This window comes from Equus quagga, chromosome 8 (assembly GCF_021613505.1).
Source record: "Equus quagga isolate Etosha38 chromosome 8, UCLA_HA_Equagga_1.0, whole genome shotgun sequence".
Taxonomy (NCBI): domain Eukaryota; kingdom Metazoa; phylum Chordata; class Mammalia; order Perissodactyla; family Equidae; genus Equus; species Equus quagga.
The window spans coordinates 43,324,879-43,345,256 of record NC_060274.1 but is presented as its reverse complement, the minus strand read 5'-3'; the positions used below and the strand labels follow the sequence as shown (position 1 = coordinate 43,345,256).

At 50.9% G+C, this 20,378-nt stretch overlaps 1 protein-coding gene across 8 annotated transcripts in view; it reads left to right on the top strand.

Moving 5' to 3' along the window:
- Window positions 1–20,378, top strand: part of TNS3 (tensin 3) — a 259,293-nt gene that overhangs the window by 79,398 nt on the left and 159,517 nt on the right. For 7 of the 8 annotated variants that reach the window (XM_046669114.1, XM_046669123.1, XM_046669116.1 and 4 more), the window contains one exon: window positions 5,567–5,605. Coding sequence is in view for 2 of the 8 variants with exons in the window: in XM_046669121.1 (XP_046525077.1) it covers window positions 5,567–5,605 (39 nt within the window). In the remaining 6 variants the exon portion in view is untranslated. Of the gene's footprint in view, window positions 1–5,217; window positions 5,328–5,566; window positions 5,606–20,378 lie in introns of those variants that run through there. The other variant, XM_046669115.1, reaches the window with a different exon arrangement.

The following is a 20,378-nucleotide window of genomic DNA, read 5'->3' as shown; positions in this document are numbered from 1 at the left end:
AACCTATGCGTAAGGTGATGCCTTTTTCTTGGGCCTGACTCAGCAAATTGCCTCCTTTCCCGTCTGCGAGGCCCAGTGGCTGGCCCGCCCTTTCGTCTCTCCTGTTGCTGGCTTTGCACGTACTGTGATGGAGTCTTGATTTATTTATGGCACGTGTGAGCGGTTCTTTAATGCATTTTAATAACTGTTGGCTGGTGCTGTTGAACTCATCTACCCTTCCAAAATCTTGAATACTTGCTCCTGCTGGCTCGATACCAAACTGGGGAGACTTCATTTGTGGGCCAAATTACCTGGGAAACATGTAGGAAAAATGGCAAAGGAGAGACCAGCTGCCGGCCTTCAATGGGACGGCTGAACGTATGCACGCGTGCCACGTGCTTGAGGGTCCGATCTCTGTGGGGTCTGTGGTCTCATTCATGTGACCCAGCACAACTGACATTCTTGATGCTTCAGAAAAGGCTGAACTCTCATTTACCTTCACTCTGCACACACAGTAATCTGCAGTGTGTCAATTGTACACATGCATTTTTAAAGAAACTAGTGGGAAAATGTCACCCTTTATATGGCTTTATCCAAAGCAAAGTTTAATAAGAAATGACGACAATAAAAGCTGAGTTCATCGTTTCATGGTGCTAATGGAAAGAAGACACTCTCTGTGACAAGTATGGAGAACTGAGCGGTGACCTCTCTCCAGGACTTCCGTCTAGGCTATAGGAGACCATCTCACTCTTCCTGAGAAAGAGGCTTACCTTGGAACTGCGGTGAGCCTGGGCGTGTCAGCCCCTCTGGGGTCTCCACCGCGGGTGAAAGAGCCTTCCAGGACGGGAGATGCTTGTCGGCTAAAGCACCATTGCCCCTGGTGAAGTGAAGCTGTAGGGCTGGGCTTTTGTTATGTGTTCACATGGGCACACATGCACAAGCACACACACGTGTATGCTCACAGTCACATAGAGATATACACTCAAACTCTTGCACACTAACGCATATTGTCACATAGACACATAGTCACATGGAGGCACACAAACATGCCGCCCACATACTTACACTCCTCTACACTCACACTTGCACACACTCACTCATCCACACTCCCATTCCTGGGGGCACGGGCACTCCTCGATGCGAGGCCTCCTCTGTCCTGCCTCTGTTCTGGTCCCCTGTCCACCGGCTGGCTTGTGGGCTGCAGGCATCACGCAGCCAGGTGCAGCTGGGCACAGCGTGTTTGTTTGTGGTCGTCCTTGGTAACGGTGACTCGGCCCCACATCGAGTGTGACAAGGCCATAAAGTGCTTCTGGAGCAGACCTCTTGGGGCCCTCTGGGGTTTTCTTAGTCACAAGTGGGCACCTCCCTACCCCATCCCCTGTCATCACCTCTCATCACCTCGTCTCCCGGGCGCTCCATCTGGTGAAAAAGGGGAGCCGTTCGTGTCAGGAGAGGAAGGTGGCGTTTGGGCCCAGCAGCTGTCTCTTCTCCCCATGGGGGTCTGCCGATGTGGCTGGGCCTCTTTGGGCCTCAGTGTCCAGGCATAGATGGGACACTCACTGGCTTTCCGGGCAGTGGTGAGGGCAGTGAGAAGGACCTGCAGACGCAGCCTGGCCCTGCTGGGACTGGAGCAGGCATGGTGATGCAGCCGTGGGCCTCACCGTGAGTGGGCCCCGGTGCAGGCACATGCCCTGTTCTCTTCCTGCTGTGGCTTGCTCAGCCCACTTTACAGAGCAGGGGAGGTGCTCCATAAGGGAGGACCCTGCCCAGACTCCCGGGGCGCTGCCACATCCCCCTCTATCACGCTGGCCGGGCACTCACGGGCCATGAGGTAGAGCTCAGGGGTGTGTGGGGTGTTTGCATCCATTTATAGGGCAGTCCTGAGGAATGTAGCGGCATCGGGACCCTCCTACAATCTTGAAGCGCATGGTGGCTGCCCACTGGCTTTTCAGCTCCCTCAGTGAGATGGAATTAGCATCTGAAGAACCTGGATGCTGCTTCATGCCGAGGAAGGCCAAGGCAACCTGGAAATGATCCAGGACCACAGCATTTCCTTTTGTCAAATGAAAATAGCAGAACCAGACGGCACTGGGAGGTATATGATCAGAGGTGGCACTGGAGATGAAGAGAGAAAGCAGGCATGCATGCTCCACCGTTACTGCCCTGACCTGAACCCTGGATGGTGGCCCTCAGTGTGGTTACCTGCTCTCTCCATCCTGAGGGGGAGGAGGGCGGGCCTACAGGTCGGAGGGGCAGGTGCAGCTGCCTGTGAGGAGCCTGTGGCTCTGTGGGCACGTTGCTTGGGTGCAGAACGTCCAGAGAAACCATGCACCTCTGCCTCGAGGGTCAGGCTGAAGTGCCGGGCAAACACCCAGATCTCCAGGACATGCAAGCAGGGGCCTATTGCACGGGTGCTCAGATCCCTAATACGGGGCAGGCTGGTTCGCGTGAGAACATGTTCTCCACTTGATGGTGGTCTTTACTACATGAGGCATTTGCAGTTGTTGATGTCAATATGAGTTTTCTCTCTAGCCACAAGTGGCTTCCTCCCGACCATACCCTTTTCTCTGACTTGGCGCTTCTTGTGCATGTTCATTTGCAAATTCATTCTCTCTCGAGGCCTTGCCTCAGACATTTACTGTCTGCATTTCATAAAGGTGCTCGTAAAAATGGACACTAGGGGTTATAATCGGTTCTCTCCACCAGAGGATTTTTTTCTGGCAGGAATGCAGCCATACAAGCGCAGAGTTGCTGCTTGTCATTTGACAACTCAACTGGGAGCCTGCTCACTTCCCACCTCCAACCCCTGCTCACTTTCTGATGAACAGTACAGTCTGTGCCATTTGTGTTAGTAACTGTCCCCTCCCTGAGGACTTGTTCGCTTTGTTTAACAATGTATCACCGTGAGGTGCAGCGTGTGCCTGGCGAGAGGAGGCGCTCAGGAAAAATGGGCTGAACAAATGATGGAGTCAGACAAGGTTGGCATGCAGAACCTTTTAGTGGTGTTGGCCACAGCTTGGCATTGTTGTGATGGACGGGGGATGGGGGGCTTGGGGAGCCCCAGGGCACAGGGCTCTCTTGTTTTCTGGAGGACGTCCTGGGGCCAGGGCAGGTGGGCAGTGTCATTGCACCCCATCTGGACGCAGGGGCAAGTGGGAGGCACAGGACACACCTGGCACATTCTGGACTGAATACCTGGTTGCTGCTGTCTTTAAAACTCAAGCTTCTGATGTAGGGAGGGCTTGTGCTTTTGTTCTCAACAAACATGCTTCCAGAGAGTGAAATAAACAAATGATTCATAGACTTTATTTTTTAGGATAGTTTTAGGTTTATTGAACAATTGAACAGATAGTACAGGGAGTTCCCCTATATCTGCTCCTCCCGCCCCTCATAATTTCCTCTATTATAAACATCTTGCATTACTGTGGTACATTTGTTATGCTTGATGAGCCAATTTGGATACGTTTTTATTAACCAAAGTCCATAGTTTACCATAGGATTCACTCTTGGTGTTGTGCATTCTGTGGATTTCGACACATGTATAATGACATGTATCCAGTGTTAGAGTAATGTACAGAGTATTTCACTGCCCTAAAACTCCTCTGTGCTCCATCTCTTCATCCCGCCCTCAACTCTTGGCAATCACAGATCTTTTCACTATCTCCATAGCTTGCCTTTTCCAGAATGTCAGAGTTTGAATCCTACAGTTCGTAGCCTTTTCTGATTGGCTTCTTTCCCTTGGTAATAGGCACTTAATATTCCTCCACGTCTCTTTGTGGCTTGTTAGCTCATTACTTTTTAATGATGAATAATGTTCCGTTGCACGGAGAGCAGAAAATGATTTTTCAAAGGCGGGAACTCCAATTGCTTGCACATTTGTCTCCAGTATGTCAAACACTTACTGAAGCACCAGGACCCGTGTGTGCTGAGTGGAGACTGTACGAGGATGAAATGAATCACAGTGCTCCATTGACCATGGGGTTTCCTTGTCTGACTGCCATCACTGTCCTGTAAGCATCGGTCTGTAACTTACTGTATTCCAAAGCCATTTTTTTATTTTGTTTTTTTTTTTTTTGGCTTTACGTTTATTTTCTCACATTTCCTCATCCATTCATCAGACTTTAATATGTATATGTGGAGCTGAGGACACACAAATGAAAATGATGCTTTTCTGCTTTATAGGAAGTCTCAGTGTAGGGGGAAGCCGACCATTAAGTCAGCCATTCTGGACAGAGAGAGGGGCTGCTATGTGTGTGGAAGGGGGCAGCTAGGTTGGGCAGGGTGAGAAGATAGAGGGCCAGGAGAGAGGCCCCCTGCCCCAGACGAGATCATGAGTCAGAATCCTGGCGGAGTAATAATATGTCCCAGACAGATGAATGACTGTGTGTCACGTTTCTTGAGGAACTCACTAAGATAAGCAAGAGAGTTATAAATAGTCCCAGTGGTAAGAACCAAGGTCACACTGCTGCCCACGCCAGGCCGCAAGGACAATTAGTCAGATCACTGGGATTTCTCCTTCCTTTGCACATTTTCATAAAACTCTTTGAGGATGGGGGTCTAAGAGTTCCAGAGGGGGGAAAGCCAGGAGGCAGCTCATGGGGAGCTGAATCCTGCTTGCAGGTGCCGTGATCCTGGCCTTCTAGAACTGCACCAAGCAAGTGTGATCCCCTCGCCCACCCACAGCCCTTTCAGCTCAGGGAGAGCATCGTGTTCCCTGAGTATGGAGAGCCTGCCCTGTGCCAGCCCGTTCTGAGCACCGTACATTCTCATTACATCCAGTTCTCAGATGGGGAAACTGAGGCCCAGAGTGATTAAAGCCCAGTTCTGTGGCTAGTAAATGGTGGAGCAGAGGTCCCGTCAAAGACAGATTCCAAAGCCGGCATCTTTATCTCGTCGCGTCAGTTGTCCTGGGTGCCTGTACCATGTCTCTTGTGACTCAGTTATAGCTGTGGTCTCATCACGTTGGTATGTGAGTCTTTCCTAATGTGCTCTTGCTTCTTCAGAGGACCATGGTAGAGTCAAGGGAGCTCCTTTCCACCGTCTCCTGCACCTGGCACTGAGCCTCGAACGAGATAACCGCCCTGATGTTGCCACATTTAGACTCTGCTTTCAGTTCCACTTGTGGAAATAGTTCTAGAAAAGGCAGTCCATTCTGTGGAGAATGTAAGCTCTGGGTATGGTTGCGAGGCATAGGGGCAGCCTGAAGACCCCAGGCAGAGTCCTCCACCTCTTTCCCCTGGCCCTGCTCCCCACACTATGTGGCGAGGAGGGGCCTGGCAGACTCGCCAAGACGTCCCTGGCCTGGGAGTCCACTGGGGCTTTGAAACTGAAGAGGACTTTCTGCATCTGTGAGTGATGGGGTTGTGCTTGGGCGAAGGCCCCATGGTTCTCATGAAATTCTCTGAAAGGACCTAGACCGTACAAAAGTCAGCAAAAATCTGGACTCTGTTAACTTGAGTTCTTGTCTGTCTTGAGGTTCTGAAAGTTTACTACTGTGATCGTGGTCAGAGGTCTGGGAGCCTTTCTTGAACATTCTGCCGTTTTTTCTTGAGAGCTCATCTGCTTATCTTGTCTATTCTCCCTTTAGGTGGTGATTCCCCGCTGCGTACAAGTCCCCCCGGAGCAGGTAAGTCCTTGGCATCTCTTGGGGCCGTGGTACCATCCTGCAGGATTAAATCTGTTCATGCTGTGCCCTCTTGGGGGGTCTTCCGTTCCCTCTTGGATCCACTCCCTCTGTTTGAGCTGTCACTTTCATTCCCACAGCTCTTGTAGGGACCCTTAACCACACTGCACTGGCCATGTCCACACTTTCCTTGAGAAAAGAGAATCACGCACTCGTTCGTAAGACCTAGGGATTAATTTCCCTGAGCCCGAGTTTCTTTTGCTGTAAAGTGAAGATGCCACATATCCATTTTCTTAGCGATAAAAATGTGGGCAGAGTATCTGTCACAGAGTGTCTGTGTAGGAGCGTCATGCGATGGCTTTGGCCCAGGAAGCTCTGACAGATGACGTCTTTCTATCAGACTGAAGGTAAACACAGTGATAACACTTTCTCTCCGGCTTGCTGTTCCGTGAATATAAATTGCAGTCTGCCTTTTAAATGAAGCTCCGTTGCACGTCATGATGTTTTCTTTGCTGCCCCCCGTTGGAGGAGGAGGTTAAGCCTGGTGTTAATGACTCGTTATTGGCCTACAGGACACCTGCTGGCTTAGTGCACTTCCAGGACAACAGGATACTGATCATCCTCTTTTCTTATCGCAAATCGGAAGTGACTCACTGTGGGGAAGTGCGAGGGAAGGAAACAGGTGTGCCCTGCTGCCTCCTCCAGGGTCTCTCTTAGGTGTGTTCCCCACACTTCTCGGATGGGACGCAGCACCATGCCCTTAGCCCTGGTTTTGTATACAGAATCCATAGTTCTGGAGAGGATTTTGCCTGTCTTCCTGCTTCCAGTGCCTCTTTTTGGCTGAGGCCCAGTGACCCCTCGACCCAGGGCGGGGTTTTCCCTGCAGTAGCTGTGGATTCTGTGTGAGGGGCTCCACTGTATGGCAGCTGTCTTGTGCATGGCTTTCTCCCTAGGATGGGGGGAGTGTTGTCTGCCCCCTGGCTGCTGGGGGAGTAAGCTGTCAGATGGATGTGGGCAGCCTTGACTGGCTTGTCCCCTTCCGCCTCCCTGTGCTGGGCGGCCTGGTGTAATGGACTGGCTTTGTCCAGTGGGCTTTGCTGAAGGGCTTCCACCTGTATGGTGTCTGTGCAGAAAACAGAATCCTTTTTCTCTCCTGGCCTTGCATCAGCTGACAACCCTCCAGTACCATGGGCCTGGCATTTCGGATTGGCATGGATGTGCCTCCAGATAGTCTGGCATTCCAGGTGTGACCTGGGAATCACCGGCCCGTGTGGCTCCTGGCCAGGCACCTGAGATTCCACTTCCGTTTCTGTCTTTGTTCCATTCATGGAGTGCCTGCTGTGTGTCAGACGCTTGGTTAGACACATTTGCCCAGAAGGTCACCTTCGCTCACCCACCCAAGACATGAAGAACCTGCGGCTGCAAAAAGGAGTCACCTCCCAAGGTCATGTGAACACTGAGAGGCTGTAGCCTCTGGTCTTAGCATCTTTTGCTTGCCCCCAGCTGTACACTCTCTGCCGTTAGAGATAAGACAGGTTTGTTGGCGCTACTTCTCATATTTTGATATGCCACATTCAGGGATAACTTGTTCAGGAAAAAACCCTCGTATTCTGTCAGTAGAGTTGGAGGGAAAATTAGTGGTTATTTAGGGCCACCAGTTTTTAGACTTCTGGCGTGGTATTTCTGAGCCTCAGGGCCTCGTTCATTCTCAGAACGTCTGAGAGATGGGCATCCTGAGTACCTTCCCTATGGCGGTGCTGCTCGTGAATGAGAAGGCAACCAGCGGGGACCAGGCTGTCACATGCTCCTTCGCCAGGCCTCCCCTTACCCAGTGCCAGCGCTCCCTGAGCTGATGCACACAGGGCCCACGTGTCTCTCCCTGTCCCCTTTCCCTCCCAATCCGTCCTCTTTCATTATCGGTGGTCAGGGAGACTCACTAGCCTTCCAGGTTTGGGAGAAGGTCACCCGCTTCCTCGTTCACCTGAGGTTTGCTTGATGGCTGGCTCTGGGGTGTGAACGTCCCCCCACACCTCGGTGTCCAGCCCTCTGACCCGCCTGCCTGTCTGCTCCCTCTGTGCTAGGGGCTTCTCCGCACGTGGCGTTCAACCGCTCTGCAGATGTCTTCTCAGTTCCGTGAGCCCTTCTGAGAGGTTCCAGAATAGCTTCATCTCAGCTTGTTCTATCGCTGTGAGCTGCCAGGTCTGCCTGAATTGCTGGGGCAGCATTGGCTTGCAACCATTGTTTGAAATATTTGGGCATAATTCACCAGTCCTGGCTGGAAAGGAGAAGGTGGTGATGGGCCCTGCCAGCAGGATCTGATGACATCCTGTGACTGACTCTCGGGGCCCCTGCACCTGATGAGGTTATGCTCTGTGAGGGTCTTTGTCTACTGGGTCGGGATGCCTTCGTGACCATCTGGGGCATTCGTGACACACAAGGGAAGAAACTTGTCTGTGGTTGTAGTGCTCTGAAGGCTGTTTGCCTTGATGCCTGTTTTTCTATGATTTTCTGGAAGCAGATCCTTATTCTGTTTATTGCGATGGCTTAAAAAGTGGGGTATGAAGTTCAGTTAACACACAGACTAAAAATGGCAGGCAGTGGGGCTGAGAAAAAGATCTGAGAACCAAACCACCCTTTGTAAATGTCAACTTAGCTGATGAAACATCCAGACAGGCTCTGAGTTTCCTGGAAGCCAGTGTAAAAGGGAAACCACACTATTGGTATGCGCCTTATCAGCTAGGAGGGAAAGGACGATCAGCGGAGAAAGTGTGCCATGTGGGGAATAACGCAGGGTGTTGATGAAAGCTGGGGACACGTTCCGAACCATAGCCGCATGGCAAATGCTCCTGCCTGTGCCCTGGGGGAGCCGAATGATTGTTTTAGAGGGAAGTCAGACACACGCTTTGAAGTGCATCGTGATCAGGATCTTCGGCTTTATGTGGCTGTGGCCATTGATATGGCATTTAGAAATAGAAAAGAGTAACTGGTGGTTTTATCTTCTGTCTCACATTTGTGCCACTTCTGTGCAACGTGGTCTACTGGATCATAAAGCGGATGCTTCATCGTTTTTCCGGATAACAGTGATCATTAGAGATGGGAGAGGTCGTTGGCTCTTTGAGACTGAGTCACGCGTTTGTTCTAGCTGTTTCTGTAGGTCTGCATGTATGTGTACATCGACTGTGTGAGCTCACATGTACATACAAGCATGGAGTATCCCAGTGATTATGAGCTTGGGGCCCAAGTCAGGTCGGGGTACCATCCAGGCTATGACACTAGGAGAGCAGCGTGACCTTGAATGGAGTCCTTTCACTTCTGGGCTCCACTCTGCTCTTCTGTAAAATGGGGATGCTGTCACCTTCCTTGTGGGGTCCCTGTAAGGATGGAATGAAAGAACATGAGAATCCTTAGCACTGGCGGAGACACAGAGGAAATGCACAAGAGTGAGAGAGGCCTTAGTTGTCATTCAGTGAACTTAAGAGGGCAGGAAGGTCTTCGGTCCCGCAGCCTTTGCAGTTTGTGTTTTGCTTTTGACCATTGTTCTCTTGCCATCTGGTGGGAAAGAACCAGTTTGATCAGTTCCTGAGCATGCCGTCTGCTGCCAGAGGGTGAAGACACCTTGACAGATGCTGGTGAAACCTTGATTCTCATAATCCCTCATTTGGAGACTTAGAAAAAGAAGCCGAAGGAAAAGAGGCCTTGGTCAGGATTCGGGCAGCACGGGCCTCCAGCTGGTGGTCGGTGGATTGATTGCAGGAGCTTTTCACGGCTCAGCCCTCACAGGGCTCTGAACGTGCCCGACAGCTTTTTATTGATGTTCCAGGCCCCGTGGTGTTTGTTTTCCATCTTATCTTTACCTTCATCACTGTCCGAGGGAGCTGATTCACGTCAGTGCAGCAGCGGAGCTGGAAGCTCCCTCCTGGTGCCTGTGTGGCTTTCGCTTGGACACTGTTGAGTCCACAGGTAGGAACCACCTACACGCCAGGGCTCCTGGCTGAGCACAGCGGTCTCCGTCTGGGCAGTCTGGAGCAGCCAGCCTGGCGGAAGCACCGGCTACCCTCCGCCTGAGGGGTTTGCTCTTTTCAGAGTGGCCACTGTCCTTGAAAGACGTCCCTGTCTTCAGGTGGCCACGTGCGGGGGTTGTTCAGGGCAGTACCAGCCTCAGCTCAGGAGGCAAGTGCAAGCCCTCGCCTGGCTGCTGGCGCTCACACACGGGTTGCTTTGGCTCGGCCATTGTGGTTTCTCGTGCTGGGGGAGAGGCTGTATAAGAATAGTTTCTGAAATTTGAGTCAGCTGTTTACTGAACTCATATGGCTTCACCTCTCTTTGTTTAATTAAAGCGGAGACAATGGGCGGTTTCTGTCAAAGGTGACATTAGGAGTCAGATTATGCAGTTTGAGGCTGGAGCTTCCAAGCTGTGTTCTGTTAGCTACACCTTTTTATTTGTGGGCATATATGGGGTGTGTGTGTTTGAACATACATGCATGGTGTGTGTATGTGTGCTTACATGCATGCTCAGTATATGCGTGTGTATATGCATAGTGTGTGAGCATGTGTATTCATGTGTGTACATGCACACATGGTGTGTGTGCTTGTGTGCACAGGCACATGTATGCACAGTGTGTGTGCCTATGCATTCCTGCCTGGTGTGTGTATGCGCATGTGCATGCATGCACAGGTGTATGTGTGTGTGTGTATTGTGTTGGGACTTTGTTCAGTATTCTTTGCTTAAACTCAAACAGTCAGAGGAAGTGATTCTGAGTGATGAGGTTAACGCAAGGACAGCATGATTATTTAGGACACATGCCCGTGAGCAAATGCTGTCAATGTTATATTTCCCACCAGTGGCCCATGACAGATTCTTCAAAGGTACTGAAAGATTTCAGAAAGAATGCCCACCAAATTGGACAATTGGAAATTTGAGATGGACGAAAGGAATCTACTTTAATGATGTTCCCTTTATTTTATTGCAAAATTAGGTAGCAACAACAAATTTCAAGCTTTCTGTTTGTCAAATATTGAGCTGGGGGCTTTGCAAAAAAGGGTAACTGGAGCTCGCTGAATACCTCGGTCTGCTGACGGCTCTGGTGCCCAGCAGTCTCTCTGTATGATTTCTGGTCCTTGTCAACAAGTGCAGGTACTAGATTGGATGCTGGTTATTTCTGCTCAGAGATTGTTTCCACTGCTGCAGTAAACTTCAGAAACACAGACACGGATCTGCACACCACCGCAGGGTCTCCATGGAAGGACAAACTCTGTTTTCTGAAAATCACAAACGTGTACACATATGCCTGCACCGATGCGTCTAGATCCACAGCTGCCCCATCAGAGTCTGTATATCACATACCAACATCTTTGACCAGAATTGCAATGAGATTAATTTGTTTCAGGCCAACAGAGACTTGTAAATATTCTTGCTTCTTAATCTCTCTGATCTTAAGGAGACAGAGAAAAGTCTCAAGAATCGCACTGGATCAAGGTCAAAGTCTTCCACTTGGTCAAGAGACCCAAACTTAATACCTATGGTTTTGGTAAAAGCTAGGTGAGACCAGAAATAAAAATATACACGATATTGCATTCCCTGAGTTTCCCTTGAAATTAAATGATTCAAGAGCTGTGCTCCAGTTCACCAGTCTACACAGTGATGGGGCATCAGAGGAGCCCCGTGGAGGACCCCTGTTGGAAGGCACGTGTCGAGAGGATGGAGCGGGGGGAACTGAGAAGCACAGTTAGGCCTGGGACACGCCCAAGTTTGTACAGCATCTCTAGATAGAGGGGCAGGTGTGAGGCCAGAGTTGCGGCGCCACCTCCACTGGAGAGACCAGGTGTTCTAGCCCCGCGGGGCCACTGGAGAGTCTGTGTTTGCTCAGCGACAGCCTCAGGCCCTCTTTCCCCAGCTGGGCGCACACACTGGCTGGTTCTGTGTCTTCTCAGCAGTTATGGACCAACAGCTATGTCCTGGGATTGACAACTCGGGGGAAGAGTGGGAGTGTTTAGGAAAAGCTGAACCTGAGTTGAGATGTGGACTGGGGCTCGCTGCCCCCAAGGTTCACTGGTACGCGTGGTCCAGACGCCCAGCAACCCCCCAGGGCGCTCGGAGCAGGCTGCACTCCCGGGCTGGGGTGGATGCCCTTCATGACTTAGCTTCATTTCTCTGTTACTCATTCACTCTGTTTTTCTTGGTTCTCAGAGTCCTTTGTGAAGGTTGGGGATTTGAATTAAGGTAGTTGGGACCTGATGGAGGAAAAGTTCAAAGCCACAATCCTGAACTACACTCAGATTTGCTTTTTCTTAACTCCGTACATTTCACCCCCTCTGAAGATTTCTCTTCCAAATTTTCCTGTCCTCCTGACTTTGTCTTGAGGGAGGCAAAGTATTGATGAACAAAGGCAGGCCCATGGGCATCTCTCACAAACTCACAATGACTTTTCAGGTAAGAAAATGATACACAGTGAAAAGGAGTGAAAAGGAGCACAGACATGGGACCAGAGAATCCCGTGCGTCTGTCCTCACTACCCCCCTGCAATGCACCTGTAGAATGGGCGTAATGGATTGAGTCGTGTTCCCTAAATCCTTATTCATCTCAAACCTCAGAAAGTGCCCATATTTGGAATGAGGATGCCGATGAGGTCATACTGGAGTAGGATGGGTGCTAAACTCAAGGACTCGTGTCCTGATAAGCAGAGCAGAGGTTGCAGAGATACACGCAAGGGAAGCGCCATGTGACGATGGAGGCAGATTAGAGAGATGCCTGTACGACCTGAGGACGCAGCAGCCCCCAGAAGCTGGAAGAAGCAGGAAGGATCTCCCCACCAGAGCTTCCAGAGGGAGCGCGGCCCGGCTGGCCTTGATTTTGGACTTCTGGCCTCCAGAACTGTGTGAGAATAAATGTCTGTTTTAAATGCTTGGTTTGTGGCACTTAGTTCTAGTATCCCCAGGAAACCGCATGTTGGGGTACCTCCTTTCACCTCTTTCCTGTTGCTTAGTGTCCCCAGGCATTTCTGGAACCTCTTTTTGGCCACAGTCCTGTGACGGGGGCATCTTGGGGCGTAAGCCCACAGAGTGGCCAGCAGGCAGTGGGCACGGGGTTGGGAAGGCTCTCAGAGAGGCTGGCCGTGGTCCTCTGTACACTGTCCCTTCCCATGCAGGTATAACAGGTTTTGTGAATGTGCAGAGAAGCAGGGAGCATGTTTGTGGGAAGTGTTTAAGGAGGAGCCTCTGGTTATGAATGGACATGGGCGTTGGGCAGGGTTATGCAGTCTCTGGTGTCCCGGAGCTTTCCAGGGAGAGGCCAGCAGACGGGCCTCTGGACCTGTATTAAGTCAGAGTGAGCCCCAGCCAGAGCAGGAAGACCCCTTCCATTCCCTCTGGGGGGCGAGCAGGAGCCAGGCTGGCCCTGGCAGAGCCCAGCCAGTTCCCAAGATGGTTGTCGTTGCCTGACCCTGGCCCGTGGCCTCCGCAGCGGCCTTCAGTGCCTCCCCCAGGTGCCGGCCGGCCGGCTCCCCGTGGGCGGAGAGCTCCCAGGGCTCGGGGTTCATGCCCCCCCCAACCACAGGCCAAACTTTGGTCCACACTCTGCTTAGATTTCACCATTCCCTCCCACGCCCAAAATACCATCTGAGCCTTTGGGTTTTTTCGACTTGGGAGGGTAGAAATCGTCTGGATTTCTGGATTTGGGAGAAGGCGGCGGGTTAGGAGGTCCTGGCGCATCTGCGTTTCCTTTGCAGGAACTCCTGGTCGGCAGGCAGGAGCCTTGCCTGAAGTTTCAGTTCACTGACCTCCTGGAAAGAGGGACAACCCTTCACAGATTAAGAAAAAAACCCACCCACACTGAGCCTCATGCAATAAGCCACCCCCTCTGTAGCAGGGATTTGAAAACGGGCGGGTGGGCCAGATGCTACTGATGGTGGCCGGACCACCTGTAGGTGGAGGGACTGCGAGGAGAAGGCAGCAGAATGTTCACCCGGGTCAGCTTCACCCCAGGGTGAGCACAGAGCCTGGCTAATGATTAAAACCTACACAGGCTGCAGGCATCACACCACTGACGGCTTGCCTGCGTCTGTTCCTGTCCTGGGTCAGATGTCAGTGTCCCCGTTATCTCCACGACTGTGTGTGGCACTCACAGTGCCGAGTTCCCACCCCTGGCCATAACTCCCTGGTGGGCTTGGGGCTGCTTCTGGTCCTGGGCAGCCCTTGTCCATGGGCCGCCCATGCCCTGGCCCTCTGGGGTGACGGGCAGTCAGCTCCTGAGGCACATTCAGCTTCTCTCCCAGGGACAGCCCAGAGGAAATGTTCTCCAGGGAGCGAATGTCCCCAGGTCCGAAGGCTGGAAGTCTGCAGTGGATAAGAAAACCCTGCTTGAGGATTATTTCTTTTATTTTACGGCACAGATTCTGTAGCAATCACATGTGTGAAATGTGGAGCGACCCCTGAAGGCAGTGGTCATGTGTGATGGGTGGTGGGAATAGCAGTGACTGTCGAAAGGGAAAATCGACTCCTTGTTTATTTATTTATTTTTGCTGAGGAAGATTCACCCTGAGCTAAGATCTGCACCAATCTTCCTCTGTTTTATACGTGGGTCACTGCCACAGCATGGCTGCTGACGAGTGGGGTGGTTCCGTGCCTGGGAACCGAACCAGGACTGCTGATGCCGAGCGTGTCGAACTTAACCACTAGGCCACGGGGCCGGCCCCTGCTTATTTTTTTAGTGCCCTGAATCAGGGCAAAGTTAGCATCAGGAGGAGTGTCATATTGGCACAGCACTTAAATTACCTGAGTGTATTTTACTTGCAGGAGGGGGACTCATTAAAAAAAACACCCCACAGCCCTTCCCCCAGAGAAAATCAGCATCTCTGCCTGGGAGAGACGACATGGGGCAGGAGTGAGTTTGGGAGCCCAGGGTTCTGGAATCAGGTTCCTGCCTAGGTTCTACGTGGCCTGGGTCTCCAAACTTCTGTCTTCTTATCTGTAAATGGGGGTGTCCGGCTGGTCGGTGTGGTATGTGATGTCCTAGTTTAGCTTGAAGAGTGTCTGTTAGAGAACCGGGGCCTGGGGCAGTTTCTTTCTGCAGGTTGCTGCAGGTGACTTTGAGCTTTCTCGGAGGTCCGCTGTTCATTTGCAGTGGACCCTGCACGGCGCGGCAGCCCACCGGGCGGTGGGATATCTCCATTCTGAGAATCGGGAGTCTCCGCAGTTGCGGCTTCCCCGCTGTGGTCGCACTGTCTTATTCTCTTGGGGCTTTCGTAACTGCTTTCTCAGCTTTCTTTACAACATTTTCTTTCCCTAGGGTGTTAGGACACAGTTCTATAAAAGAAGAGAGGGAGTTTTGTCCTTCCCGGAGCCCGTGTCCCGTCTGGAGGCTCATCTGTGCAGAAGGAGTGAGGAAAATCATGTGCAGCTGCCCAGGCCTCTGTGTTCCCAACTCTGGTAACGGGAACATCCCCACTCCGGCCCTCTTCAGGGTGCCCAGGAGCGTGGGGAGCGTGGCGGCGTGTCCCCTTCCCATAAACGGGGTCTGGAGAGCAGGTAGGGGACCAGGGGCCGCAGAGTGCAGACGTGGGCCTGAATCCGGGGGGTGATAGCTGTCAGCCTGTCCCTTTGGGCTGAGATGTCATGTTCTGATCTATACAGCAGATTATGTTAAAAAGGGCTTACTTCAAAAGAAACAGGTTACCTTTGAGGAACGCTAGAGAACCAAGTCAGTCTGAAAATTGGGAAGTGAAAGAAGCAATCAGCATTTAACCTTCTTTTCTTATACAAACTGCACCTGAAGGTTAAAAATAGATGAAGAGGGAACGTTTCATTTAACAGAGGAATTCTGGCTAACAAATGTTGAGGAAGTGATTGAGTTAGAATGTTTCAGACTGCTAATAACTGAATGGCTGGCTCTAGGCCGTGACCCTCTGTAACCTCCTCAGTCACAGAAGGAAGCTGCCCAGGTCATGTGCCTCCTCACGGGAAGTTGGCGGGTACGTGGGCCTTGCGGGAAGGACAGGCTGCCCCTAGGCTGGGTCCCTGGCAGAAGTCAAACCAGTGACACCACACCCAGACCCATCCACAGCTTACAGGAAACGCCGCAAGGGATCTGAAATAATTCCAGAGGGGTCAGCAAAACCCAGAATGGGGAAATTCTACTGGGTGAAAAGATCCCCAGTCATTTTGAAATAAATTGGAAGAGGACGAGAAGAACCTGTGTTGTGAAAGAACTGAAGAGAAATATTAAATAAACATTGTACGACTTTATTTGGATTCTGATTCAAACAATCAGACTGTAAAAAAACAAAACCGAAACCAAACTTGTAAGACAGAGAAATTTGAACATCGATTAGATATTTGGTGGCATTAAGGAATTATTGCTAGTTTGTTGTAATTTTTTTGAGTCTTTATTTTCTAAAGAAGCGCACTGAAATATCCGTAGATGAAGTGATGTGATGTCTGGGGTTAGCTGTACAAAGGTCCAGTGAGGGGCTGCGGGGGGTGGGTGTGTGGATATAGTTCTTTTGGGAAACTGTGGAAGCTGGGAGCCCCGGGAGCTCAGGACCCCAGCCTCCATTTCCCAGCATTATTGTGCAGGATGCAGGCCATGTATGTATAGAGCTCAGGGCTGGCCGGCGACCCAGGCCCAGTGGCCAGTAGCTGTTTTTCATTATTACACGAATCGCTCACCACTGTTTCCCGAACCACTGCGCTCACTGTCCTGCACAGTTATCTGCCATTACCTAATGGCTCGGGGCTTGCCCGTGGGTCGTCAGTGTGGCATTCCCGACTGTTGACATCTAGAAGGACATTGTGTCTGCGTGATGAAGTGTTTCACTGAAAACCTGCTGAGTTCATCAGCACATGACACAGAGTTGATACATTGTTTTCTAAATGACAACCTTGTTCTGCATAAGGGTTGTTTCAGACTAGCCAAGTGCATTCTTATTCTTTTCCCTGGGAAAATCATATACCTCCCTCCCCAGAGGGATTAACGTTAATATGATTTGCTCATGGGAAGAAATCCAGTCAAGGTGCAGATACTGAGTACGTGCGGATTTTGACTCTGTGTAATGAAGAACTTTCGAAAATTGAGTTAAAAACAGACTTGGACGTGTATGAGATAGGGAGCTGCCTGTCTTTCAAGTAAAGGCTGACAGGGCCACTGTGGTGGTCTTTCCTAAGGTGATTGGGAGAGTAGGAGACCGAGTGAAAGGGACCTTGAGGGCTACTTTAATGAAGCCAGTGTTGTATGTGGTAACAAGGTTTTTAGTACAAACCAAGCAAAGCACAAGTAGTTTAGGTTAGTGGTTCTCAAAACATGGTCCCAGACCAGCAGCATCAGTGTAAACCTGCTAACTTAGAAACAAATTCTCTGGACCCTTCCCCAGACCTGTTGAATGAGAAATTCTGGGGTGGCGCCCCCAGATCTCTCTTTTCACAAGCCTTCGCAGGCGACTGTGATGCCAGTTGAACAGGAGTCCTGTTCTAGAAGGAGACGTCCTCCTGGGTGGCTGGGACCACTCTCAGCGATCCTGGCGGTGTGTGGGAGCCTGGTGTGGGGATGACTCAGGACGGGGCAGCCTCGGGGGTCCCTTGCTCTTAGGAACAGCCTTTCGTTTCCTGGTTCTTTTCTCCTCTCCCTCCTGAGTGGTCCTCTCGTCCATGCTCTAGAATGCAGAGCCAGAGTCTTCAGAATCTCTCTCTAGAAAGCGCTCCATGCTCCTCAGCGGGAGGCATCGGCAGGTGGATAGAAACGCTCAGGTGGAAAGCAGTGCTCAGGGAGAGAGAGTGTGTGTCTTTGGAAGGAACTGTTGCAGCATCTACTTCTCTGCTTCCACTTTTCTTCCAAGGAGGAAGGAGTCCTCTGAGGCGTAGCTCATGTGGAGCATGTGTCCTCGGTATAAAGAACTGGAGTCACATACGTTTGCCAGGTTATTTCTTAAGTGAGTCAAAGATTCAATGATCTACAAATTTATGTAAATTAAATTACAGTCAGTCCTCATTATTTATGAATTTTGTATTTGCAAATTTGCCTACTTGCTAAAATTTCTTCGTAATCCCCAGATTGACATTCCCTGTGCTTTTCTGATCATTCATGGATGTGCTCAGAACAGCAGAACATTTGAGCTGCCTGCTGCGCACGTCGCCAGCTGGGGTTGAACAACAGCAGACGCTATGGCCTTCTTGTTTCGGCTCTCATACCAAAAGTAAATAAGTGTCCTTTTCCAGGTGTATTTAGTGGCACGTTTTTCGCATTTTTGTCCATTCTGTTAGTGATTTCACTGTTTAAAGTGGTCCCCAACTATAGTGCTGAAGTGCTGTTCAGTGCGCGGAAGCACGAGAAGGCGGTCCAGTGTTCATGGTGACTTTTTAGAACCTGATGACGGCAAATAGCAAGAGTTGGCTGCAAATGATTAGTTACATATTGACTAGGGGTCCTCAAACTGCTCCACTGTCAAGTTCTCACCTGAGAACTACCTTTTCCCTGACCTGCCAGTCAGAGAAAAAAGAGCCCAGCCCACTTTCCGGCTGCCTCCCAGTGAACCTTGGTGGGCAGTGCTCGTACCAATGCCAGAGGCTGGCAGAAGGAGAGGCCAGGCTGGGAGGAATCCCGGCTGGAGAGCTCACTCATCTTGACTTCTTGGGGTGCCAGGGAGGTGGGGAATTTGACAGTCCACCGTGGTGGAGTGTGAACTCGGGTCCCGAGTGCCAGCTCTGCCACTCAATCGCTGTGTGACTTTGGGTGTGTGGCCTCAGCTTGCCAGGCCTGGTCCTCAGCTCCCTTTTGGCAAAGTGCGGATGGTAAGGGTTCCCAGCTTGGGGCTGCTGTCAGGGTCCCAAAAACCGGTGCCGGGAAAGCACTTTGCACTGCATCTGTGCTGGAGTAAGTGTGGGATGTGTGTTGCTCTGCTCTTCCCATATGGTGTCAGCAGTAATGGGGATGATTGTTGCTTGCATGTCACGTGTCATCTATTTGCTTTCACATGCAGTCAAGCCTGTCATTTAAGACGATCAGAATTTGCAGGTGGTTATCGAATTGAATGTGAGTTAACTTGCAGAATCCTAAATGTTCCTCACGTTAGCATTTGATTGTGCCTGAAACAGACAACAGTCACTGTCTGTCTTTGATGTACGGATCCGCCCTGTCTTTGAGTTCCGTCCAGGGGCTGGGGTTCCCCTGTCTTGTTTTTGCATAATTTAAACCCACAAGGAGTCCTCTGAAATTCCCCATTTGGGCTTCCTCAAAGTGTTATGAAAGCTTAAAGAGATTTACGAGATAATCTGACCACATCAATGCTCTGGGTCTGCCCTGTGTCTTACAGCTGTCCCACAGCCCCTGATTCAGTCGGGAGCACTTGGTGACCCTGCCTTTTCTGAGATGTGGACACCTGTGTTCACAGCAACAACAGATCTCTTCTTAGGCTCATGTTTTGTTGGTTTGCACAATATTTTGTTCAACTCTGCAGTGACATTAGCCAGTGCATCCGGCATGAATAGATGAGAGCAGACACGGTGGGCTCCCAGTAAACTTCCAAGTTGATGTAGGACGCGGTACAGGATTACAGATGCTGGTGCCGAGCGTCCAGCGAGCAGCACTGGGCAGCAGGTGTTTGGCTGGTTGCTCCATTCGTTCTGGAAGACAATTAATGGTCAGGGAGAGGGCTATAGGGCAGTTTGGTGGGACCTCACATACCTGGGAGGGCACAGAGTTCAATTCCAATCAGCAGGCAGTGAGGACCCCAGCTTTCCTGCAGCTTTCACAGCTGCTCTGGCCAGACGCCCCTTCCATTTCCCCTCCACGTGTGTCTCTCTCTTCTTGAGTGTGATCCCTTGCCATCCAGCCTTTAATTCCACACTCACAGTCTTATATGTACCTCTCTTTCTCATTGTAAGCTTCTCAAATGAGGGAAATATGCTCTCTTGTGTTTTTTCAGCTCCAACTTTGCAGTGGGTCTGTACACATAGTAAGTACTGGGAAAAATAACCGTTGAAGTTAATTGTTCAGTAAATTAACTTTCTCGTGGGGGCATGTGTGGATTATGTGACCTAATCTGTAAATATGTGATATCCAAGTTATATACACAAGACTCCTGGTGCAGGGTATGGTTTAGGGTTGATCCTTGATCAACTTTCGCTAAACTGGAGGGAATCTGACAGGGGAATTGCCAAGTGGTGGGGTATCCTGGGTCTTTGCTGCCCTAATATTTTACAGTTTCCATCAGCTCTTCCCAATCACGTGAATAATTTCCACCCACAGGGTTGGTTTTCCCCAGTGTTTTCTTTACGTCCAGTCAGGAAGGAGAGAGGACTTCTCACGGGGTGCCTGGTGCGGCTCTAGCAGGAGGCCATTTTGGCTCCACCCCTGTGCGCCTCCCCCTTGCTCCGTTCCAGGTGCACACAGTCAGCCCTCACTTCCTGGAGGGAGAAGGCCAGGCAGAGGGAGGGGACAAGGTGGGGAGCGGTGGGGGCAGCTCTTGGTCTGCAAATACGCATTCACTGAGGCCTCTGGAGCGCCAGTGCTGGACCTGCTGGCAGTTCCAATGTGGTTTCTCTCATTATGGAATTTACCTTCTAGGTGCTGTGGGGTCAGGGCTGCATGCAGAGAAGTTCTGGGGGACAAGGACATCAGTTTCATAACTACCTGCACCCCCCAAATGCCTCTTTAATTTTGCCAGGGCACTTCCTTTTGGGGAAAGAGACTCAAACATGCTCTAATAGAAAAGAGTGGAATGAGCTCTTCCCTTTTCAGACCTCTGCTCGCTCCAGAGCCCGATGCGCAGTCCTAGAAGTTATAGCACTC